Below are 27,032 nucleotides of genomic sequence, written 5' to 3' on the forward strand. Positions count from 1 at the left end.
AGATACTAAGGATCTTGTCAGAAAACAACTCAGAGGACAATAAAATATGAACACAAGCCAGGTAGTCACTCACACCTTTAATCCCAGCACTTAGGAGGCAGAGGCAGGCAGATCTCAAGAGTTTGAGGCCAGCCTAATCTACAGAGCAAGTTCCAGGACAGCCAGAACTATACAGAGAAACCCTGTTTCCAAACACATAACCCCAATTTTTTTTTAAACAAAAAGTTTTTAAAAACATAAGAGGAAAAGTTCAGTTAAAAAAAAAAAAGACAAAATCAAGGACTCTGAAGTAACGCCTATTAAGTTTATGGTCTACTGAATCCATTATTTAACAAAGTGCCTCATTCCAATGGAATGCTACTCTGTTACTCAAAGCCAGGATATGTTAGAAACTTTAAAATTTAAGCACTATTAAAAATTTACCTCATCACTCTCTAACTTAAGAAACTGCCTTGCCCCTGTCAAATGATGCTGTTCAATTTAGATGAAGCTAGAACAAGGTACTGTGCCTATAAAGTAGCTAAACATGTTCAAATGGGAGAGGCAAGTTTTGTCTAACTAATTACACTAAATTAGTTGGTTTGGTTAAAAACAAAGAAAGGAAACTGGCTCAAAATGTAAACAGAAGATGAGACATGGCAGTATTTGCCTGTAGTCACAGCATAGGGGGTGTAGCAAAAAGTAGGGCAGGAATTCAAGAGTTCAAGGCCAGTGTCGGTGTCAAAGCACAAATACTGTGTTAGTAACTAAATAAAAACAAGCCAAGTTTACCTGGCTTGTCACTATATAGACACGTACGGAATAACAGAATGTTAAAAATAAGACTAATTACTTACTATTCTATGACCCAGAACAGGAAAATGTTCTAAGTTCACACTCATTCCAGAATGTTCCAAGACTAAAACAAAGTTGGTCTTTGGGGTTTTCAAAAGGAGGTAGGGGGCTTTCTCTACCCACCAGACCACACTCTGGTGATAAGCCTATCAATACTGAAAGAAGACAAGTTGCAGAGTAAGGAGTGCCTTGAGTTGCTGAGCTTGCTCAATGAGCTTATTAATAAGTGCCCCCAGGAGTTTGAAGATTACAGCAAACAGTGTCTTAGATACACATGAACAATAATCTGTAGGCAAGGCTACTGACAGTGGCTGTCAGAAAAAAAGGAAAAACACAGAACCCCACAGAAAGTAAAATGGAGGACATAGGTCTTAATCATGGGGCCCTGAGCTGGAGTCTTCTGAAACATTTAAAAGGCATTTTTGCCACGTTATTCCCTGCAAAACAGAAGCTAAGGGGGCAGCATATGACCAATCTGTGTCAACCCAAGGAGTCAGAGCAGCAAAGCAGCCTATTGTCTACGGTGTATCCGTGAAAGGTAAGGTGGTTTTAAGATCTGCAAAGGCCAGAGCAGACCAGTGTTTACTGTTCCCTACCCAGTGTTGTGCATAGTCTACTGAGCAGAAGAGCACTGGTGTAACAAAACCCCCTTTTCCCATTCTCCAGTGCATGTCCCCAACCTAATGGAGGCTCACATGAAAAATAAAAACACAAAGCAAACAAACAAAAACTCCTTTTCATTTTGCTTTAACATTAAATGCAGTTCCAGCTTATGACAAGTAACTGGAAACTATTACTGATACAAGGTCACTCCTGGTGCTGGAAGTGCATAGAATTTTTTGTTCTTCAATAGCATTTCTAGAAAAATCTGTAAAACTGCTCAAGATTTTAGCCAAAGAGGATGCTTAATAATTACACCTACGAAGATCTAGAGAAGGGCTAGAGAAACAAACAGCTCAGCAGTTGAGAGCACTGGTTGCTCTACCAGAGGACCAGGGTTTGATTCTCAATGCCAAGAAGGCAGCCTGTTGTAATTCCAGTCCCTGGAGAGCCAGCACCCTCTTCCGGCCTTTGCATGCACAGGCCATACATGTGGTGCATAGGCATACATGCAGGCAAAACACCCACACGCACAGTAAGTAAAAATTGTCTAAAATTATGTGGATTCAGAGATCACACTCATGTGTAAAATCACAAATAACCACAAATAAGTAAGTTGTGTGACACAGCCAAAAAACATGTTATTTCTGTTCTCCAATGTTGGAATAATGTCATTGTACACTGTGTATAGTTTACTCCTGTACTATTCAAATGCTAATTTCTTTATCCCACTATCTGGTCTTAAACAGGACATGGCTTTGTTATGTTTATTCTAAGTATCTCTTCTCTCAAGTTTGTGTAAAAATGCTGACCATTTGTTCTCTACATTGCCAATAAAACACTGACCAGCCAATACTGAGCACAGAGAGAAAAGTCCAGCTAGGGGTGTGTGGGGTAGAGGGAGGATTAAGCTGGGGGAGAGGTTCAGGAAGCACCAGAAGTGAGTTGAAGCCAGGATGGTTGAAAAAATGCAAGGAGTATGGGAATTTTGGCTAGGAGGAATCTAAACTAGCTTGGAAGTTTAGCATGGAGTAATAATTGCTCAGTATTGTGCTCAAGACTAATTAAATAAATCATAATCTCCCTATGTCGTCATTTGGGTAAATAGCTGGCTAAAAATAAGCTGCTGCCATATTAATTTTATACTTATAATATATTAATAATCCTTTTACCCTCTAATACAATATAGCAAAAGTTTTCTTTCACTAAGAGTACGCCAAAGTGAGAGTGGGGGAAAAAAAGAGGATCACCCATAGAAGGGATTCCATTGGTTCAGGATGAAGCAATCCCATGATTCCATGGTACCAAGAGAGTCCTGCGCCCATCATGAAAATACCAACACCACTAATCAATGAAGAAATGTAGCGCATATTTGAAAAGCCATACCTGAAAGATAAAAAGATCATAAAGGTTGCAAAAATGAATACTAACTTTCAAAATACACTTAATAAGCTAATGAAAAATTCTTAGACTATTAAAATAGTGTAGTTTTATATATTAAATACTGTAGGTGCAAAGTTCAATTTCAATTAAAAAATATGCAAAGTGGGGAAAATGCAAGATCTTTGAAAACATATAAAAATAAACAGCACTTAACTCAGGCACTTTCTAATCTCTATTTCATATCGTCTGTTTTGATTTATCAGAACTATTTTAATTACATTCCACAGATGCCAGGAATATTAATCTTTTTTTTAAAGATTTATTTATTCATTACGTATACAATGTTCTGTCTGCCTTTACTCCTGCATGCCAGAAGAGGACACTAGCTCTCATTAAAGATGGTTGTGAGCCACCATGTGGTTGCTGGCAATTGAACTCAGGACTTCTGGAAGAGCAGCCAGTGTGCTCTTAACCTCTGAGCCATCTCTCTAGCCCAGGAATATTAATCTTTTAAAAATTACATTAAAATCTTTAACAAAGAGGATAATACTTCAGTGTCCTTGGATTACAGCTTCTAACTGCGTATTATACTCTTGTGCTTATCTGTGACGCAGCGTATATTCCCTATACACCTATTTCATTGCTTATTTCTGACCAGATTACCATGAAACTTACTCCTGGTTCTGAACAGTTTAGCACACAGCTGAACCAATAACTTCAGTTTTCTGTATATTTTCCTTTTTGAAAACAACTATTTTTCTAATGACCTTTGGTCAAAATGAACCATTACTTTATATTATTTTAAGTACCAATACAGCACTATTAGGACACCTGAAAACTATGACATACTATGAGAAGTAAAATATTCACTTATATAAATATTTTCTGAGAAATATACTCTTAAACCCAAACACCACTGCACTCTCTGGTAGATACACTAAACATTCAAACACTGGTTCTTAATTTGAAAATGTACTGGAATTCTCTTTGTGGAAAGATGTAGTCTAGCCACAGAGAATCCCAGTATATGGATGTGACAAGTCTACAAATCTAAGTTTTCTTCAAGGTAACACCAACTTAAATTTAACGCCAATTTAAATTAATGAATAAATTAAGTTGCATGGCTTTCATTTTATGTATTTTAAGGCACTGTAAAAATCTGGTTTTATTTTTTTAATTGTTACTGGTTTTTTTGTTTGTTTGTTTGTTTGTTTGTTTATTTTTTGAGACAGGGTTTCTCTGTGTAGCCCTGGCTGTCCTAGAACTCACTCTGCAGACCAGGCTGGCCTCAAACTCACAGACATCTGCCTGCCTCTGCCTCTCTGAGTGCCAGGATCAAAAGTATGCAACACCACCACTGCCCAGCTCGCACTGTGGGTTCTACTAAAAACTTGCATTATATAGATCTGCACTGCTTGCTACATTAAATCCCTAGTCCCATATGGCTATTCATATCTAAATTTCCTTAAACTGCAGTCCAAAATTTAGTTACTATACTAATTAGTACTAAAACGGGCTACTGAAAACAACTTAAGAAGCAATCTTCAAAACATAGAATTTAAAATTTTTACTTATTTATATTTTTGATATAGAAAATCAGTAAGAAAAGTATCTTTTCAAGAGACAGTAAAACACAGTAGATGTGTAATAATGTTTGCTCTCAATATTAAATAACTCATAATTTCACAATATTAAAAATGTATTGTTATTATTATTAAGAGTGGTGTCCCAGTTTCAAGTAAGGAAAAATATAAAGCACTAAAATAGACATCTTCACAGAGATAAAGTTGAATGAACTCTTTTGCCTTAACACTGACCAACCTGTATTAATGCAGGTAGTTAAAATAACAACGAGGGGCTGGAGAGATGGCTCAGAGGCTAGGAGGATTGGTTGCTCTTCCATGGGTCCTGAGTTCAATTCCCAGCAACCACATGGTAGCTCACAACCATCTATAATCATCATGCCACCTTCTGGCATGCAGGTGTACATAAAGCAGAACATTGTATAAATAAAAAATAAATAAACCTTTAAAATAACAATGAATATGGAGCTCAAACATTTGGATGGCTGCTAACAGATGCAACAAAAGTAAATACCCACATCAGGAAACTGAGATCCTCAAAGTAATGTATTCTTTAAAAAATTAAATATTCATATGTGAGGACTTTACAAATATCTAATTTTGAAATGTTATCAAAATATTTTTCAATTGTAATAAAAGCACTAAAGACAGAGTATGTATGAAGTATGCATTTTAAAAAGGTTAGATTATGTAGTCAATTACGTTTGGACTGGAATATACTTCCTTGAAATAAAATAATAGAATTCGGAAGTGTTTTGTAATTATCAAATACAGAGAAGATCTCTGTGCTGTATTATAAAGCATAAAAAAATTCAACTGCACTTTCAAATTATGTCTTAAATTTACTTTGACCTTATAATTTAGATGCTTTACAAAGTAAATGACCAAATCTCAAACAACCTAACGCAATATAAATTTTAGCCTTCTGAAATTCTTTGGTTTATTTCATGACTTATAGCAAATTCAAGTGAGAGGCAGTGTCCTTACGGGTGAGAAGGATCTGGTGTTTGCACAGACTTGCTGATGCCCAGTGCTAGCAAACCCTGTGGAGAACAAACAGTCATACTCATTACCAAGACAGAGAATACAATCAGTGAGCCAACAAAGAAACCATATGTGCACATCAAGGGCCAAGCGATCGTAGTTTCCAGGACTTAGAAAAATAAAGATAAACCCAAGGAGATTCAAAACAACATTGTTTATAAGGGTGAAAAAGCTGAAATACAGCTGGGCATGGAGGCATGCTTAAATTCCCAGCACTTGAAGAGGCAGGAGGACCAAGTTTGAGTCTACCTTGGGCTGCATGAGCCCCATCTCAAAGAAACCATACCAAACTAGACTAAGAAAACAATAACAAAGAAATCTAAAATTCTATCAGTAGAAAAATGCAACTCAAATGATCAACCACAATAAATGACTTCTACAGCAGGTTAAAATAGCAAGCCTAAAGTAGTTTTCTGTGTTGATATGGGTAAAGCTCCTAGATGCACCGTTCAGTGAAAAAAACTTGAATGCAAGCCAGTCTGAGCAAACACTGCAGTGCTCTGTCACAAATAAAACAAGGCACAGCTCTACTGGCATTATGATTGGGGTTACATTCATTCTACAGATCACTGTCTTATCCTATCACATGCTCTCCCAGTCCACTGCCCTCTTTGTGGTCCTGGGGATCAAACCTTGGGCCTTGAAGAGTCTAAGCAAGCACTCAACACTGGGCTGTGTTCCAGCCTTTCTTTAGATCTTTGTAAAACCTCTCAGCAAGTTCACAGTTTTCAGTGTAAAAGTTTTGTGCATCTTTTTCTAGATTAATCCTTAATGTTTTGTGATACTATTATAAATGGAAAATTTTAAATGTTATTCTGTATTTGCTGCCACTGAAAAGGCAATGATTTGTATCTATTCATTTTGACTATTAAACCAACTTACATTCTCAGAACAATATTAACTTGACTATATTATGATTTTTATAAATTGCTTGATCCCATTTGGTTATATTTAAAAGAATTTCTGTGTATGTCCCTGAAGGGTACTGATCAGTATATATATTTTTCTCATGTGATGATACTGTGAGTTTTGGTATCAGAGCTATGCTATGTCCATAGAGTTGAAAGGCCATCTATGCTTTTTCTACCTCTCAAAGTCTGTGTACTATTGGCACTGTTTTCTTAAAAGCTGGCTCAGTTTTCTTGGTACTGTCTCCAAACAGTATCTAAGGATTCCTTTATCTTCCTCAGTCTTCTTTATCTCTGGTTCTAGTATAGATGCTTTCTATTATAAATAAAGAGCGACTCTTTTCTAGTGTTTAGTCTTCTGTTAATGTTACCCAGTGGGATTTTGTGTCAAGAATTTTTTTTTCCGCTCTAAAAGCCCTATTAATGTCTTTTATCATCTGTCAATTGAGTTTACTTATTTTCCTGCTGGCTGAGTCCAATTTTCTTGCTCCTTGCACTGTCTAGTAGTATTCTGCTCCTAACTAGAAAAATTCGCCAAACACTGTGAATGTCACACTAAGTGTTTGGGGTGAGGCAGTCTATTGTCTTCTCTAAAGAACATGGAGCTTTGTTCTGATACACAAATTATTCATAGATAAACTTGATAATTTACATTTCTGGAAAAGTCTATAAAGAAGGATTCTAGAATAGCCTTTTCACTAGGGATACTTTAACTCTACTGCTAAGGTATGAAGCCTGGGCTCCCTGGGAACCAGCACAGTTTCTTATCCCACCTGGCCAGAATATGAATGTGCTGTAGCACTGTGTAAGCACTAGAAATTACTCAGCTTGTTGCTGGTTGGTATCTCTGGCCACAGTTTTGCACATGGGTAATTTAACATTCACTAAGGACTCAAGAAGATCCCTAAACAGATTTGATTCTCCCCCATCCCGCCACTATGTAGCTCTTTCCTCTGTAGAACTCTGCCTCCTAATTTCCAAACACTTCAGATTCCTTGAACTTTGATATTTCTCATCCTGGCCCACTACTCCAAAAGCATTTCTAAGCAAAAAGTTAGAGAAAAAGTAAGAGAAATCAAATCCCTTCTCAGAGGTACAGTCTTGTGCTTCTATTATTCAATGTTTGGAAGCAGATATATTTTTATCTAGGTTTTTACTGTTAATGCATCAAAACATTACATTCAATCTCTGTGAGTCCTTCATGGTTAAAGTACAAGTTATATAATATATTCTACAACTGTATTTTTTTATTCATTTTACTATGGTTATTCCTTCAGCTAAAGCTATCATAGCTTTAAAACCCATATGTCATATTTGTACTGGCTAGCTGTAAGTAAACTTGACACAGCTATAGTCACCTGAGAGGATGGATCCTCTATTGAGAAAATGCCTCCATAAGATCAAGCTGCAGGCAAACCTGCAAAGCGTTTTCTTAATTAGTGATTGATGGGGGAAGGTCTGGCCCATTGTTGGTCATGCCACCCCTAAGCTGGTGGCCCTGGGTTCTATAAGAAAAAAGGCTAACTATGACAGGAGGAGCAAGCCCACAAGCTGTACCCTCCACTGCCTCTGCTTCAGTCCCTGCTCTGTTCCTGCTCTGACTTCCTTCAGTGATGGACTAGATGTATAAACCAAATCAACCCTTTCCTCCCTGGAGTTTCATCTGAGCATAACCCAAAGTAGGACAATATTTTAGAGAACAGATACTTAAGATTTATCTCCAATGTTCTAAAATTAACACTAACACTATTAATCTTGTTTCATATTTTTTTTGGTCTTTATGTCCTTAAGCTTTCAAGGCTCTTAAACACTGTTTTTATATGTCCCTCCCCATTTCCTCTCCTTCCTAATACTGTGACTGACTGGAAAAAAAACCTATATTGATGGTGGTTATTAAGTACTTCCTGATGGCTCAGTAGGTAAAGTGCTTCTCATACAAGCGTAAGCATTGGAGTTAGGATCCCCAGCACTAAATGTTGGGTGTGGTAGTGATGGCTATCCTGGAATCCTGGCCCTTTGGAGGCAGACAGGGGTTCTCTCTGGACTAGCTAAATCGGTATTCCTGTGCTCAAGTAAGAAATCTGTCTCATTATATAGATGAACAACAACTGAGGAAAACACCTATGTCAATGTCATGAACATACACACATACACCTCATATACAAGTAAAAAAAAAAACATGTTATCTTAAATGTTCTTTTGGGGTGGGCAGTGCTAGGGATCCAAGTCAAAGCCTCTCACTTGGCAGTCACATACTTTACACTGAGCTACTTTCACTGAAAATTCTCTCAAATTTATTTCAACATAAATAGAGTATAAACACTTTATTCTTTAAATAAAGTATTTAAATTTTATTAAAATTCTCTTTAAAATATGTAAGTAAAATTTCTATATTATTGTTCACAAAGAATTAGGTTTTAAGTATTCACAATTCGGGCCAAAGAGAATTTAAAGGGTATTTTAATTTTTTTTAATCTTCATTTGCAAAATCAAGAGAAAGATTTCAAACTACTAGTCTAAGTATGCTTAACAATCACACAGCACTAACTTTAAGTGGAACAAGGACTATTTCTAACAGGATCTCAAGGGCAGGCTCTTTGACCGCCCTCCCCCCCCCCCCCCCCCCCCCGGGGAGGAGCAGTCCTGTTAGGCCACAGAGGAGGACTTTGCAGCCAGCCCTGAAGATACCTGATAAAACAGGGTCAAATGAAAGGGGAGGAGGTCCTCCCCTATCAGTGGACTTGGAAAGGGGCAGGGAGGAGACCAGGGAGGGAGTATGGGGTTGGGGATGGAATGAGGGTATGGGATGCAGCTGGGACATAGAGTTAACAAATGTAACTAAAAAGAAAAATAAAATTAAAAAAAAATTTTTTATTGGCTCTCACTGTAGTTAAGAATTTATATTTAGCTGAGCACAGTGGCACACACCTCTAATTCCAGCACTCTGGAGGCAGATGCAGGCAGATTAGATCTCTGGAGTTTGAAGCCAGCCTGGCCTACATAGTGAGTTCCAAGACAACTGTATTTAGAAAGCTCTTTCAAAAATCTCCTGGGCCTGGTGGTTAGAAAGATGGCTTACAGGTTAAGAGCACTGGCTGCTCTTCCAAAGGTCCTGGGTTCAATTCCCAGCATCCCACATGACAGCCTAAAATTGTCTGTAACTCCAGTTTCAGGGAATCTGACACCCTCAAAAAGATACACATGCAGGCAAAACAACAATAAGTGCGTGCACACACATACAAAACAAAACTCTTCTACAAGCTGGAGAGTTTGCTCAGTCTTGGAAAGGACCCAAGTTCAATTCCCAGCACCCACATGAGGCTCACCACCTCTTCAGGCACTAGGCATACATGCGGTGCACAGATATACATGGAGGCAAAACACTCAAACACATAAATCTGAAAAAACAATAAAAGCATTTTTTCAATGCTTTAGTTTCTTATGTAAACTAGTATTTACAAATAACCTACAAGTATCCTCTCATATTTTAAATCATGTCTGTATTACTTCTCATGTCTCATACAATATGAATAGTGTATATATATATATATATATATTACTGTTAAACTCTATTGTTAAGAATAGTAACGGGTGTAGGGATGGGATAGAGAGATGCTTCAGCCATTAAGAGCACTGATTCCTCTTCCAGAGGTCTGGGTTTAATTCCCAGCTCCCACTTGGAGGCTCTGTAACTGTAGTCCAAGGAGATCTGATGCCTTTTTATGGCATCAGGCATTTATGTGGAACATACATGCAGACGTAACATTCATACACATAAACAAACCTTAAAAACAAGACAAAAAAATGAGTAGACAGTGTTCTCTGTCTCTGTCTCTGTCAGTGTGTGTGTGTAATGAGACAAGGCCTCTCTGTGTAGCTCTGGCTGTCCTGGAACACATTATATAATATAGACCAGGCTAGGTTCATACTCACATAGATTACCTGCTTCTCCCTCCTGAGTGCTGGGTCTGTGCTACCATGTCCATCTCCTTCTCCTATTTTTAATCCACAGTTAGTTGTGGGGATATGGAAGCACAGGTGCAGAACACACGTATAAAAAGCCTCTGTTCTTAAATGTTCAAGTTAAGAAAGCTGCTACAGCCAAAGCCAACTACAGGGTATTTTTTATCAAATCACTTTCTGCCTAAAGTCTGTAAGAAGCTGTTTAAAATTAATGAAGCATTTTCTTCTTACCTGGTTACAAGTATCAGATAATGAGTGTATAGCCTCTGAGAACATACTTGCTGAACCCGTATAAATCCAGGCAAGAAACTTAAAGAAGCAGTTCAAGCCATTACTAGAGAGAAAGAAAACAATTTACCATATGTTTGAGGTAAAATTTTCCATGAAAAGCTAACTGACTTTATACTAGGTTCTATTGAAAATAAATAAAAAAAAGAACTTCCTACAATTCAGGTATAAATATGAAAAGTACACATTGTGACACCATTAAGTATGCAAGGAAAAGGCAATGAGGCAATTCTGTATGTTGAAGACTTTGTCTTCCTAATGCTATATAATTAGCCCCCAGGCAATCTTAACGATTGCTATGGTTTTAATTATCATCAATAGACTAATAATTCACAAGTTTAAATCTCCAGCCTAGATCTTCCTGCTCAGCTTGAGAACAATATATTTTAACAATAATACTTATAATACATATTATGTACTAGGTACTATGCTAATTAGTTTATACATTACATACACTCTCACAAGGAAGGCTACAATTATTATCCCAACTCTGCTGGCAGAAGAACTAACTCTATTCACCATCTCTTCCTGGACACCCTTATAGATGTCTCAAACTAAAAACCCAAGATCATTTTCTCTTCTGTCCTACCCCTGTTTCTGGTGCTCCTGTCAGAGTAACATCTATCAGTTGTCCAAGCAGAAACCTGGACATCATTCTTGACAACAGTTCTAAGTATTCTTAATAGATATCATCATCCTTAGTCCTTACTAGAAATGCTTTCCTCTAGTCTAATAACCTCCAACCCTCCAAAGATTATATATTTCTAAAGCCTACCATAATTTGATATGCATTTTTAAAAAATAACTCTTCTGAATTACAAAATTAATGCTTTCATACAGCCTAAAATTAACTAGCAAAGAACAAAAAGGTAAGCAAAATAGAAATCAAGAAGCCAGAGGAAAAAGGAATCAGTCACAACACCATGAAGTTTCCTCCAAAGTTAAGTGGGAGAAAAACACTGGCATGAATGTTTTTCTTAATAGCTGTGGCCTGAGTCACAATGGCCAATGTAACTTTAAAAAATTCACCCTGACAAAGTCCAATGAGTATTTTCAGGGAGAAATGTATATCCACTTCAAAAATATACAAACCAAGTACAAAGTCTAAATGGACCTCTACCCTTGCCCTATCACGTCACTAGCCATGACATAGACTCAACTTCCTAAGGTAATAAAAGCTACACGTTAGTTATGCAGCTAGCCACTAAGTCATCTATTTATACACTCAAGGACACACATTAACAGGTATATACTTCTAGTTTAAAAGCCTTGTCTTCCAAAACTTACATGCAGATAGCAACCATCACCACCTTTCCTGGTCCCTTAAGGAACACTGACACCGTCCTGGAGCGTGGCTGTAAGACAAGAACAAAGACTTCCACAGTCTCTCAAAGAAGCACAGCAGCCAGTGGTCTGACACAGCACAAGATTCAGCTTCTCAAAACTTCTAAACAAAGGGGCTTACTTTTAAATTCTTTTCATCCAAAATTTCTCATTAAGAGGAGTGTAGTGCGGGCCTAGAGAGATGGCTCAGTCACTAGAGAGCATGCACTCTCCTTGCTGAGAACACTTGTTTGGTCTCCAGCACCCATGTTGGGTGGATCACAACAACCTACACAACTCCAGCTCCAAGTGATGACACCTCTTCTGTCCTCTGGGGCCTTGGCTATCCTGGACTGGCTGGCCTCACTAGACCAGGCTGGCCTTAAACTCAAAGTGATCTGCCTGCCTCTGCCTCCCTGAGTGCTGGAATTAAAGGTGTGTGCCACACCACGACCAGCTAATAAAATAAATTATAAAGTATGTAGGTAACTGAAATCACACTTGGGTACTTTTTCAAAACCTCAAATGCTCATTTTGTTCTTTAACTTTCATACTTAAGTTTGTTTTACATTGTTATAAGAACTGAAACGAAGCCTGATGACCTGGGTCCCCCAGATGGTAGAAGGAAAGAAGAGATTCCTGAAAATTGTCCTCTGACCTTCACAGGAGCACCATGGCATATGCACACATACCGACACTAAATAAGTAAATATTAAGTTTTCAAAAATTACAACAGATGTCATAGAGGACTACCAGGGAAAGCTGTATAAACCAGTCAGAGCACCACTGGTTCCTTTCAAAGCAATACTATGGCTGCAGCTAAACTTACTCAGTGGAGATAAAGATACTTTCAAGGACTATCCTAAGAAATTCAGTCAGGATCTAAGGAAAGGCATAAGAAAGTAGAACAAATTAAGAGGGAAAGAAATTAAAGGGACAGTGCAAAATTAGATTATGAGAAGGTAGCTACTGCTCTGATGAAAGAATGCTTTTGGTAAACCCAAGGATGCTGTGACTTTATTTCTTGCTGTTAGAGTTCCTGTGAAACAAGAAGAGTGTAACAGGAAAAATCTGCATCCAAAGTAAAAATGCATAAAGAAAGCATATAATTCCAGCAAGCAGGACTGCCCACATGAACAGATATGAGGCAGATGTCACTGGCCTAAGTTATTCCACACTGTAAGACAGTGACAATCATCTTGTAGCACAGGAGAAATTCTAGCTCCCCAGACATGGGAAGACTACGACCTTCAGACCACTCTTCCGTGCTGCACTCAGAAAAGGCTCTGCAGGAAACCGGAATCAAAATGAATGAAGAGAGGCAGTGCCCAGTTCTGAACTATGTGAAAGGCACTCAAGTCTCAAATGTTACTCAGAGAAAAGACAATTTGCAAAGGCAGCCTTTGCCCAATTTATGCATTAACTTGATTTGTTCTGAGAAGTCTCACTCTAGCCCTTGCTAGCTCTGATTTGTGGCAATCTTCCTGTCTTAACCTTCCAAGTGCTGGTATGTCAAGCATTAGCTACAACACCCAGCTATGGCATTAATTTCTCTTTTTATTTTGAGAAAGACATATAGATAGATAGAGAGACAGACAGACAGTATATTTCTTTTGAGCTATAACCTAAGTAGCCTTGACTGGCCTGGAAATTACTATGTAGACTAGGCTAGCCTTGAACATGAGGAGATCCTCCTGATTCTGGCTCCTGAATGCTGGAATTATGCCTAGGAACCATCACACATACCCACTATTAACTTCTTGATGAAAGATCCCTCCTAGCCAAGTTGAAATGAAAAGTCTATTCTAGATATAGACGACTTTGCATGTTGGATGTTGTTTGTGACTTTTGTTAAGAGCCATTTCAGTGGAAAGAAAATCCAATTAGACTGAATTTAACAGACAAGAGCAAGTGAGATACTGAATGAAACTTTCTGTATTTTTCCTAATATTCAATTATTTCTTGTAGAAAGGATGGTATTTAAGAGCATGTGTAGATAATGTCTGTATATCTGATGAGTAAAATACGGTCTTCTCATCAAATTACAAATGGTCTTTGACATATAGGATTAGGGTCTCTATAACCACCACAAACTTAAAATACTATAGATTAAAAATGCATCTAATCCATCTAACCTAACCATAGCATACCTAGCCTGCCTCAAATGTATTCAGAACTCTTAGATCTGCCTAGTAAAATCATCTAGCACAAAGCCCATTTTAATGAAATATCGACTATAACTTACTGAATACTATATGGAAATTAAAAACAATGGCCTATGCTTATGATTTCACACTATCAAGTTGATAAACCACTTTACATTGGAGCCACTTTCATACCTGTTTTTGTTTTTTTCAGTGAAGTATGAAGCAGGGACAGTAGCTGATAGACAAAAGGTAAGGCTGTAGGAAGTTTGGGAATGGGGGAAAGGTGTACATTAAGCTATTTTACAGCGAAAGAACATATTAATGAAGTCATACAGAGTTTTTACTAACTATACACAAATAATAATAAATAATAGTATAATCTAGGCAATAATATTTATTACATAAAATAGATAAAAATTTAAAATTAAATAATAATAAATAATAAATTTAGATAATAATAAAGCCAAATAATAAAGAACAATCAAACCAGTGGTGTAATTTTGTCTTTCAAGGGATGCTTTCATGTGCAAAAGCAGAGAGCTAGCAGCCTCAATGCTGAATCAGAATTAGGAGTAGAAGGAATAAAGACAATGGCACTTAAGAAACTTTTATATACAACTATATGTGTGTGTATGTGTGTGTATGAGAATGTATGTATATGTATATGCATGAGAGATAAAAGATATGAAAGAGAAAGAAAATCCTGATAAAACCTAAGCAAATAGTCTCCTTTATTTATGTATGCTGAAGAACCTTAGTAACAGCCTGGTCTACAAAGCAAATCCAGGATAGCCAAGGCTATACAGAGAAACCCTGTCTTGAAGAATAAAAACAAAACAACAACAACAAAAAAAGCTTAGGAAACTCCTGTCACAATTTTAATTTCAAGAAAATAAAACAAATGAATAGATGGCAGTTCAGTTAATTAAAATGTGTTCAAGAAAAATCTTGGATTATAATCAAAGACCTGCTAGAATTTCTTGGATTATGATCATAGACATTTTGCAATATACTGTTTGTTAATTAACACACACATACGATTAAAAAGATATCCTTACCTTTGTGTATCCCAAGAAATCACCATATTCCCTTAATATTCTTTGGTTTCTAAACAGCCCTATAGGAATCAGAAAATAAGTTTAGGCTATATATATACTTACTAATCAGTTTATAGTACTACAACTATTCTCTTTAAAACTGAGTTAAATAGTTGAAGGTGTAGCTAGAATGCTTGCGTATCATGTAAAGTTCACTTTCCAGAACCATGTATACCAGGTGTAGCACAGACCTGTAATCCTAGCATTCTGGAGGTGGAAACAGGAGAATCAGGAGTTCTTGTAGTCTTGTAGTCTCCCATGTAGTCATCCTTGGCTACACAGCAAATTTGAGGCTAGCCTGGGTCATGTGAGACCCCTACCATCCCTTCCTTGGAAGGCATGTATTCAGGATGTTTCTCCCCACAGCTATGGAAAACTAGGATTACATTGGCATCTATGACGAACAAGTGAACAAGTACATGCGGAGCATGGTCCCTTCCCATTTATATATGTTAAATGTGTGTCTACAGGCAGTTAAAAGAGTTGCTGCTCAATCACGAAGAGCAGAGTCTGGCTGCCAGCACTATCATCCACGGTGCTTAGCTCACAAATGTCTATAACTTCAACTCCGAGGGTCTGCACATCCTCTTTAGGACCCAGAGGGCACCTGCACATGTGCACATACACTCACAAAGACACACACACACACAAATGAACCAAATGAATCTTTCAGAAAGTGTGCACATGAATTTTAAAATGTACTGGAAATATTCTGAAAGGATATAACCAAACCATAAACAACAGTTATCTTTAGGAATGAAAATAAAAGTATTACAGACAAGGAAAAAAATGTAGCACTCTTTGTATTTTTGTATTCTTTGTTTGGGGGTACTGGTAAATCAAACTGAATTTTTTTTATTCATAAATATGTACAATACTTCTGCAACAATAAATATATTTATATAATTCAAATCATGTAAGACATATTTTACATTCCCCTATATCTAAACTCTAAATCACTAAACTCATTTTTCTGATAGTCTTAACTGTGTCTGTAGTTGAAGGACAGTTTTATAGAGGAATTTTAATTCAGAACATGGCTGTTCTGGCAAGAGATCATATCCAAACACCTTCTAGATCTTTGTTATCTGGGTGGCAAGAGATCACATTCAAAGATCTTCTAGGCTTGTGTGATCCGGCTGGAATAGAAACAAGCCTTTTAATCTATGAGTCAGACACTAGCAGATCTGAGTTCAAGGTATAGAGCAAGTTTCAGGTGAAGAAAAGCTTACATCCAGGCAAGTTGGTATACACCTTTAATACTAAACAATGAAGGTAAAATTAATTTACAGAAGGAAGCACCCATGTTTGAAAGTGCTATCTAATTGAGTGGCAGAAACAGTGACAAATTAGAGAAAGACTTGACAGAATAGGGAAGCTACTTAAGGGGCAATACAGAGAGAGGAGGCAGTTTTACCATGACAGAGAGAGAACTCAGGTAAAGACAGAATGAGCTAGAGAATGAGAAAGAAGCCAAGAGATATGAGCATACTGAATAAATTAGCTGGGAGAGAAGTTTGAGCCAGAAGAGCTGAGTTGAACCAGCCAGCCTAGAGCTCAGTAAGAACAAGAAAGGGTGAGCTTATTCATTGGTGGGTCTCAGAGATTGAAAACATTCTGGGCCTAGGTTACACAGAACAGAGGCTAGAAGCTTCTAGGCCTAGGCCTAGGTTAGCAGTGGGAGACGATAAAAGTTACTTTTACACAGTTTCTTAATCATGTTAGGACTATGATAAATATTTGCTGAATGAATGAATGTGGTGGCTGAATCAATACTTTCTATAACAAGGCAGTAACTACCACTTTCATAATGGTAATCTTTAAGTCAGAGCTAGTGTCACCAGTATTGTTCCACAGAAACTACAAAGTATTTTTGTTTTTTCTTTGCAAGTATTTTTCACTTACTCTTACCATCCTAGAAAGTTATCAAACAAAACAAAACAAAACAAAAACAAAAACAAAACAAATTGATTCTGTTTTTTAAATGAATCCCCATGGTGGAAAACTGGTACTTGCTGTAGCGCAGTGCAGCCAAACCACAAAGTGGCTCTCAGGGGCACAGCTCTTACCTAAATGTTATTTTCCAAGAAACCCAGACTTAAACTAAAAGTACTTACGTTCTCTGTATTCTATTTCTGCTTCTTTACGCAATTTTTTCTCCCTGGCGAGAGCTTCAAGGCTTCCCCAAACTTCCAACGCTCTGTGTGTACAAGCATATGCATGGTCACGACTAGGGATCATCTTAACTTACTTAACTATAATTACATTTAAGTAAACATGAACTATATATAAAAAGCTTATAAAAGAAAAAGCGTAAGGTCTTTTCATGAGAAAAACAAAAAGTGCTTAAAACTTCCGAGTCAAATCTAAGCAATTCAAATCAACTCATGAGGAAATATTTTTATAAAATGCTTCTCTAACCCCAAATCCAGCATGCACTCTTTTGTGAAGGAATTATGTTCTTACTTTGCTTCCACATCTGATCTCAAGAATACAGTGAAGGACTCAGTATCATCATGGGGACTTCGTCGTCTGATTTTTCGAAGCTGTTCTAAATCACTGGAGACATAGAGGTGTTGAGGTTATTCAGACAATACTTAAAAGCTTACAGATTAAAGACAGTAAACAACTAGACTGATCCCCATCTTGAAAGAAGGGATCTGAATAGCCTCTAAACATCAGTTTAAAGACAGCATTTTTAATACAGTAAAAAAAGATGATCACTGACGAAGACCACCACAGTACATAGACTCCACTCCCCTACATACAATCCTGAATGTGCATGGTCTCATCAGAAACTTAACAGGGTCAAGCCTGGTCAGTATGTTGCAACTCAGCCATTGATGCTAGTACTATGGGCATAACCACAGAAACTTTTAAGGCACGTAAAAAATAATATATATACAAGTTTCATTCTTCTGTTTAAGAATTTAAGTTAAGTGCTGGCAAGATGACTCAGCAGGTACTTGCTGGCAAGCGTAAAGGCCTCAGTTGTGGCCCCCAGATCCACGTGGCGGAAGGGAACCAACTCCCCCAAGTTTTCCTCTGACCTCCACATATGCACCCCCCACACCCAATTAAATTTTTACAAGTTAGATATGTCAAGTCACAGTTGTAATCACTTTGATTTTTCTTAAATTCTAAAAGGTTTATCAAATCATTATTAAGGTCACTAATAGATCGTTTTCTACTTAATCACTAGTTGTCTTGTAGAAATCTGTGACAACAATGAGCAATTATCTTCATGCTAATTTTGAAAATTAATGAAAAGATAACAGGCCATATTATTTGTACAGAGTACTACATTGAAAGAAATAGTATGGGCTGGAGAGATGGCTCAGGTTAAGTGCACTGGCTGCTCCTCCAGAGGTCCTGAGTTCAATTCCCAGCAACCACATGGTGGCTCACAACCATCTATAATGAGATCTGGTGCCCTCTTCTGGCGTGCAGGTATACATGCAGGCAGAATACTGTATACATAAATAAATCTTAAAAAAAAAAAAGGAAAGAAATACTGTACCTAGATTTAAGACAGAACTCATTTATTGCTCTTACTCCAGTGATGAAATTATTCTGAGTGTATTTTGATCCATACTCCCTCTTCTTAAGGACTGCTTTGACTAAACCAGAAACAAAGTAATATAAGTATGCATACTGAAAGCTCTACTGAAAAATGAAACTTGTTGAATTCCATATACATTTGTTTTTTTTTTCCTGATAATAAGATGGTAGCAAATAAAAAGAAATATCTCCCCCAGTACAAAAAAACTAGTGTTTATCTCTATAACTCATCTCTAATTGATGCTAAATAACAACCTTTCATCTAGTAGAAACCTTGTATCAGTAGTACTGATCTGTTTAAAGCATTAAAACAATTTATTTATTTATTTATTCATTCACTCATTTATTTATTTATTTATTTTTAGAATTAAAAGGAATAACTTTTTTTTTTGAATTTTATTTTTTCTTATCAGTTACATTTTATTAACTCTGTATCCCAGCCATGTCCCGATCCCTCATTCCCTCCCAGTCCCTCCCTCCCTCATCTCCACCGTGCCCCTTGCCAAGTCCACTGATGGGGGGGACCTCCTCCCCATTCATCTGATCCTGTTTTATCAGGTATCTTCAGGACTGGCTGCAAAGCTCTCCTCTGTGGCCTAACAGGACTGCTCCTCCCTTGGGGGGTGGGGAGGCCAAAGAGCCAGTCACTGAGTTCCTGTTAGAAATAGTCCTTGTTCCCCTCCCTATGGGAAACCAATTGGTTACTGAGCTACCACAGGCTACATCTGAGCAGGGGTTCTAGGTTACATTCATACATGGTCCTTGGTTGCATGTCAGTCTCAGAAAAGACCCTGTGCCCAGATATATTTGGTCCTTGTGGAGCTCCTATCCTTTGCATTAAAACAATTTAAGTTGCTTAGGGTCTATGTGTAAATGAAGTCTCAATAAATATTATAGAATAGTCACTGCTATCCTGTACTGATTTTTTTGGAGAGAGAGAAGGCTTCACTATGTAACCTGGGATTCCTTCCGCTCCAGCTCCTGACAGGCTGCAATCAAAGGCAGGTCACACACAGACAGTACAATGCTGATGACTCTTGATTATTTAACTATTTGTATTCATAATCTTCAAGGCCACCCTGATGAGTAAGTTTTATTTTTACCATCTTATAGGGAAGTGAGCTAAATGTCAGAGTGGTTAAATAAGTTAGCTGCCTTAAACCAGACAGCTAGTAAATGTGAGAGCTAAAACTGAGCCCTGTTTTGTCTGACACCACAGTGCTTCAAACCCCACAAAGCTAAAGAATTAGTTGCTTTGGAGAAAAATCAGACACAACCCACCTGAACTTAAACACACTATAGCTGAAGGCAGTAGCCTCCTGTTCCTTAATAACATTACTTTTTAAAAAATAATAAAGCAAACTGATGATTTTGGTTCTTTAGGCTTTTTAAATACTTGTCATCAAAATGCAAAATAAATGTCAGCATAAAGGAGTATATAAATAGAATAAAAACTTTAGCCAATTTACTTAAAATAAAAGCAAACTATGACTACATGCTTAGAATGTTAAAGACCTCCACATAAATTCTGTATAATTATATATACCCACATGCTAAAACATCAAATAAATGATAGTTACCTCTTACTTGAAGAGGATCTTGCTTAAGTGGAGCTTTGAGTTCTGCGCCTATATTTTCTGCTGTAAAGTTTATAAAAACAACTTTACATTAAAGACTTGCTTTGATATAAAACTGTAACTTATTAATTTAATCAAGCAATGTATAACAGTAAGTATATTATCACAAACTATTTTAATTCATTCTATAAAACATAAGAGTGTCAAACTTCATTAAAGCTACTTACCCCTCAATGATATACCACAGGAGAAAAGGCATGAAATCTTCTCAAGAACAAAAGACAATGCATTTAGTAAAACTCAGCATCCATACACATGACAAAGCCTCTCAGGAAACTGATGAAAGCACTTGTTTTAAAGAGTAAAACAAGCAAAATCCATGAGGTGTTACATCTAATGGTCAAAGTGTAGATGCATTTAAAATAGAAAAACAAAAGCGCAGAGTTCTTCCACTGTTTTAGAGACAACATTCAGTGAAGAAAAGATGTCTATTAAGTGGTCTTAGACAACTGTACTCCCATTCACACCCCCAAAAACCACTAATAAAGGTAAAAAATAAAAAGAAATTGGAATCTACCTCCCACTATAGGCAAAAGAAATGTTTACATAAATACCAATTCAAATATCAATGCATTTGAATGCTCCACTGTAGATCACGGCAACTACTGTTATCCTAAAGAAAGATGTTCTTTCTTTTTATGAAGCAGGGTCTCACTATGCAGCCAAGAATAGGCTCAAATTCACAACGCTCCTGCCTCAGGCTCTTGAATGATGAAATGACAGCAGCATACCATCATGCCCAACCAACCAACCAACCAAACAAACAAAAAACTTATAAGCAGGATAAAAAAACAGTCAATTAAAATTCAGAAAATCTATTCAACAAAAAATTCTGTACTTGAGTGGGCTGCTATAGTTAGTTCCCACAAAATCATTTTGGCATAGGTATTATTATCTCTATGAAGAAACTGAAGCAGAGAGAGGTTAAAATATCCCCTAAAGTCACACAACTACAATTTCCTGTCTATGAGGAAACAGGCAAAGGGTTCTGTAACTGCACAGGTGATATTTTAGACATGGAAGCAGTCAGGATCAAAACCTAAGATATTTTTATCAGTGCGGCACACTGTTCACCATTCTCCCACACTGCCTTCATGTTTACAATGACATCCAACTCATAAGGAGACATCTGTGTATTTTATATTGAGGAAAACAGAAGAGGCTCACAGTGAATACTGAGTAATTTGCCACACAAAAGCCATGGGAAGCTGTTGCTGAGCACTTTCTGTGGAAGAATGATGATGAAGGCAAGCACAGAATGAGGATGGAGGCAAGTACCATCTGGGTTTTCAGCAGAAGCTGAGGGAGAACAGAATCAAGGAAGGGAAAATTGCTGGTACTGTTAAAAGGCAAATCACAAGAGTCCTGGAGGAGATGAGACAGAGGACCAGCACACAGAAGAAGTCTGTGCCTCCACCTCTTCGCCAGGCACACATTTAAATGACAGCATTAAACATGACCACTTGATTGTGGTACACTTGGACCATCTTACTGCTTCTTCCTGGGTTACTGTCCTTTTTTCTTTCACATTTCCTACCATTTGTTAGAGTCAACCAATCTTCTATATGTTCCTACCATCTCATCCTCCAATTTATAAAATTATACTTTTTTTTTTTTTTTTTTGAGACAGGGTTTCTCTGTGTAGCCTTTATTACCCTGGACTAACTTTGTAGACCAGGCTGGCCTCGAACTCAGAGATCCTCCTGCCTCTGCCTCCCTGAGTGTAGCAGTGTAGCACCACACCTGGCTTTTTATTTCTATTCTTTAATTTAGTGTACACAGGATATTTCCTGTAAATCTTTCAGCCATCTGCAAAGTCAGTATCTCCACTCCCTTCTAGAACAAGAAATGTTTTTCTTACCACTCTGGATTACAGTTTAATATTAAATACTGAAAGAATATGTTATTTCTATTTCTAATACTTAATTTTATCAACATCATGTATCCATTTCTTTTTCTTCATTGCCTTTTCTATCATATCCTGATTTCCCTGAGTTTATTTCACAACTTAGAGAAATGTTTAACAGTATTCTTCTTTAACTCTGAATGGACAAGTCTGCAATATCAACCTTAATGTGTAAAAATGTGTTTATTTTAGAGATAGACAGATCTCTGTGAATTTGAGGCCAGCCTGGTCTACAAAGTGAATCCAGAACAGCTAGGGCTAAACAGAGAAATACTGTCTTGAAAAACCAAAACCAAAAAAACAAAAAATGTACTTATTTTTACCTTTAAATCAGTCGAAATTCCATAGTAACATTCAGTTTTCCGCTCATGATTCCAAAGGTATCACTCCCAAAGAGTGTTTCTTTGGTCTTCTGCGTATTGTTGACATAAAATGTGTATTTCCAATGAGCAACAACTAGACTCACGGTATTCTGGCTTCTCTGTTTGGCAGCTTTTAGGTTGAATTGTTTCTGGTCTGTTGTTCCACTCTGGTTTCTTTTAATAAGATGTCTCAGTGGATTATTTTTTTTCTTATCCTGCTTAATAGTCCAAATGTATTGAGTTCTTCTGTTAGTTTCTTTTTGTTTCTTTGAGACTGTCTCACTATGCAGCTCTGGCCATCCTGGAACACACTATGTGGACCAGGCTGCCCTTGAACTAACAGCAATCCTGCCTTTGTCCCCCAAGTGCTGGGATTTACACACGTGCCCCAACTGGTTTGAAGCATATTTCTAATTGAGGAATCTAGTTTTTCTCACATTCTAAAGACCATGCCCGCCCACCCTCCCCTCTCCTCTTTACGGTATGTATGGGACGTCTGTGTGTGGTGTATGTGCACATTCTATTGTGCCTGTGGATGCAAGAATACACATGTACCATGTGGAGAACAACTTATGGTGCTAACCCTTCCTTCTACCTTCTCATTGTTTTCTACATGTGCCAGGAAAGCTGACCCATGAGCTTCTGGGATTCTGCCATATCTACTTCCCATTTTGTTGCAGGCATGCTGGGATCACAGATCTTCATCTGTCTTTATGTGGGTTCTGGGGATCTGAACTCTAGTCTTCACAGTCGACAGGAAGCACTTTATCCTCTGATCAATCACTTCAGCCCTCCATTATCTCTACCAATTACTTATTATTTTTCTGTCTTCTCTCTTACATGCCTATGAAATACAAGCTAGAGCTTCATGTTGTTTTGTTGTATGAAATAGCATCTGATTCAGTACCAATCAAGCTGGTCTCAGGCTCATAGCAATCCTATCTAAACTGAAATCTACTGTCAAATCTTCAGAAACACCACTTTAACCCCGCAAAGCGATCATTTAACCAAAGCACATAAAATAAGTTGCTCTCAGATGGAAACTTGTAAACATTCTCATTCTGAACTGTCTAGATGTTACTATATATATGCTATGAATCACAAGCAAAGAAGTTAGTTAATGGCTCAAACACATGCATGAATACTTATTTTACAAACCACAACCATCTTAATAAACTCACACTACATTGCTAGTATAGAAGCTCTATGATCTCTACAAATAATCAGATATTCTATCCATGAATACCTCTAGACATTTGTTTTAAGCTCAAAATTCTGGCTGTTTGCCACACATCTGCTGTCATTAGTAAAATTAAAACTAATTTTACTAAACTCAAACCATCTGAATGCTCCTTAAAAATTTAAGGATGTCTTAGCAAGCCTCTACCCTTAATGAGCTGCTCCTGACTTTCTCGTGTGATTTGAATTATTCAAAAGTCAATTTCAAACTCTTAAGTATATAAATTATCTTTCAATCAAGCAATTACTTGGTGTCTATCTGATAGCTAACAACGTCTAATTTGGCCTAGGCAAATCTTAAAAAAGAGCCCAAAATAAAACTGTCAATACACAATGTATTTCTACTATAAGACAATTAAGCTAAAATTTTTACTACACTCAGCAGAAAAAAAGGAAATCAACCCATGGATGTCAATTTTAAAGATTCTGTACAGTGGAGCCAACATTCAATATTTTTGCCTGAGTTTATGTTTACCTAAGAAAACTACTATATAATATGTGGTTTTAATTATTTCATCAACTATTTCTTTCTCTATTGTGTCTTTATAAGAAGCGCACACTGGATTCTGGAATTTAGACACTCATTACACATTCTATTCCTTCAACCAGTAATATCCAAGTCTAAAAATTTAACAATTAATTAATTTCGTGTGTATATATGTACATATGTATACGCACACATATGTGTATGCTATGCTATATGTGTGGAAGTCAGAAGATTTATTAGAATGGTTTACAGACTGTGGTCCTGCTAGTCCAACAACTGTCTACCAATGGAAGGTCCAAGAATCCATAGTTGTTCAGTCCACAAGGCTGTATGTTTTGGCAGTTTTCAGGACATACTGGAATCCAGAAGTAGGCACTAATGCCAGTGAAGGAATGGATGTGATTAGCAGGCAAAGAAAGAGCAAGCTTCCTTCTTCCATGTCTTATATATAGGCTGCCAGCAAAAGGTGTGGCCCACATTAAAGGTGAATCTTCCCACCTCAAAAAGCTGAAATAGAAGTGGGTCCTTCCACTTCAAACGATTTAATTAAAAAAAAAAAAAATCCCTTACAGGCATGCCCAGCCATTTGGGTTTCAGTTAGTTCCAAGATGTAGTCAAGTTGACCAAGAAATCTATTGCAATGGGGGACCTTAAGAGTGAAGATACTGTACTTTTTTTTTTTTTTTTTTTTGAGTAGATTTTGTTCTGTGGACAAATGAAGCCAGGGAAAAGCTGTAAAAGAAAGGGACTCAATCCATTTTTTAAAGATCATACTGCTATCTGGAAAATAGATATAAAAGGAAAGAGTAGAAGCATAATGTGAGCTGGGCATGGTGGCACACACCTACAATCTAGCACTTAGGGAGGCAGAGGCAGGTAGATCTCTGTGAGTTCGAGGACAGCCTGGTCTACAAAACAAGTCCAGAATAGCCAAGGCTACACAGAGAAATCCTGTTGAAAAACCAAATAAATAAATAAATGAATAAATACTTAAGTAGAAAAATAAAGAAGATGAAGAAGCAGGGTATGGTAGTTTGAATGAGAATGAGCCCCACAGACTCTCTTATTTGAATGCTTAGTCTCCAATTGATGAACTGTTTGGGAAGGATTAGGAGGTGTGGCCTTGTTGGAAGAGGTGTGTCACTGGGGGTGGGCTTTGAGGTTTCAAAAGCCAAAAGCAGGCCAAGTGTCTCTTTCTTTGCTCGCTGTCAGCTAATCAGGATGTAGCTCTCAGCTATTTCTCCAGCACCATGCATCTATGCATTCCCATCTGTCACCACACTCCCCACCCTCTGAATCTGTAAGGAAGCTCTCAATTAGATGCTTGCTTTTATAAGAGTTGCCTTGGCTACAATGTCTCTTCATAGCAATAGAACAGTAACTGAAACACAGAGGAGACAGCTACTGCAGTAATCCAGTTAAGGGAAGAGGATCTCTCAACAGTAGGCTAGCAATAAGGAAACCAGTGGGCTTGTAGATTCATGGCATAGTCAACCACTTAACTGTTCACTATGTCTATTAAAATGTCCAATGGGTGCCTAAGGGTCAGATGTCCAAAAACAACTCATTTTATTATAAATATCCTTTCACTTTGGCATTTGCAACTTTTTAAGCTTTATTTACTTATTTGTAGGTGTCTGGGGTGGGGGGGGATAAGAGCACATGCCACAATACAGGTATGAAAGTCAGAGAATGACTCTGTAGTAGGATCTTTCCTTCTAACTTTACCTGATTATGGGGATTGAAATCAGATTCTCAGGCTTGTGCAGGGAGTACCTTTACCCATCGAGTCATCCTGCTGGCCTTGTATTTGTAATTTTAGAAATCAATGAAATCATTTACACAATTGCCATTTTTCTTTACACAACTCTTTCCTTCATTAAGTCAATTGCCAAGTTCTAATTAGTTCATCTACTCCTTTTTAAAAGTATTGTTTATATTAGAAGATGCAGCTCAATATTAGCACTTGCCTAATACATGCAAGGCTCTGGATTTTAAAAAAAAAATCTACAATTTAAAAAAATATATATATTTACAATTAATCCTTGTTTAAATTACTGCTTTCACGTTCCCTGTTCCCTCCTTTTTTGCAACCTGTGTGTTATTTTGCAGCAAACCATCCTTCCGAAATTTACAGACCAAATCCAGCCTCTGCTCAGGCTCCTCTCAGACACTGACAGGTACTCTATGGGGACAATATCTGTGAAACCCCCACCCTAAGCATTTGCCAATGCCATGACATCTCACCTGGCAAGTAAATCCACACCAGATAGGTGCCATGTCTTGTTCTCAACCCAGTTCTGCCTCCTACCTGGGAAGCAGAGAGCCTGGTTGCAGGCTCTAGCTATAAGGTCAAAGCCAGCCTGGCAGCTTAATAAGATCTTGGGAAGGAAAGGAGGAAGGGAAAAAAGAAGGGAAGAGGGAGGCAGGGAGAGAGGGAGGAAAGAAAGGAAGCTGATGGACTAGTAAGATGCCTTGGTGAATACAGGTGTTTGTCACACAAGTCTGACGATACAGATTTGATCCTCCAAACCCACACAAAGGTGGAAGGAGCAACAACTTTACAAAGCTGTACTCTAAGCGCCATATATGCACACATGTTCATACATGTGTATACACACACAATAATAATAATAATAATAATAATAATAATAATAATAATAATAATAA

General features: G+C 37.4%; 1 protein-coding gene across 1 annotated transcript in view; it reads right to left on the bottom strand.

Annotated features, from left to right (window-relative positions):
• The window catches only part of Slc30a9 (solute carrier family 30 member 9), a 53,350-nt gene that overhangs the window by 17,388 nt on the left and 8,930 nt on the right, over positions 1–27,032 (bottom strand). The window contains exons 3-11 of the mRNA XM_055629219.1: positions 20,312–20,371; positions 18,691–18,790; positions 17,637–17,729; positions 17,288–17,370; positions 15,132–15,190; positions 11,891–11,958; positions 10,547–10,649; positions 5,388–5,443; positions 2,685–2,820 (exon numbers count right to left, since the gene is read on the bottom strand). Coding sequence (XP_055485194.1) covers positions 2,685–2,820; positions 5,388–5,443; positions 10,547–10,649; positions 11,891–11,958; positions 15,132–15,190; positions 17,288–17,370; positions 17,637–17,729; positions 18,691–18,790; positions 20,312–20,371 — 758 coding nt within the window. The remainder of the gene's footprint in view (positions 1–2,684; positions 2,821–5,387; positions 5,444–10,546; positions 10,650–11,890; positions 11,959–15,131; positions 15,191–17,287; positions 17,371–17,636; positions 17,730–18,690; positions 18,791–20,311; positions 20,372–27,032) is intronic.

The sequence above is a fragment of the Psammomys obesus genome, unplaced genomic scaffold (assembly GCF_907164565.1).
Source record: "Psammomys obesus unplaced genomic scaffold, mPsaObe1.curated_primary_1811, whole genome shotgun sequence".
Classification (NCBI taxonomy): domain Eukaryota; kingdom Metazoa; phylum Chordata; class Mammalia; order Rodentia; family Muridae; genus Psammomys; species Psammomys obesus.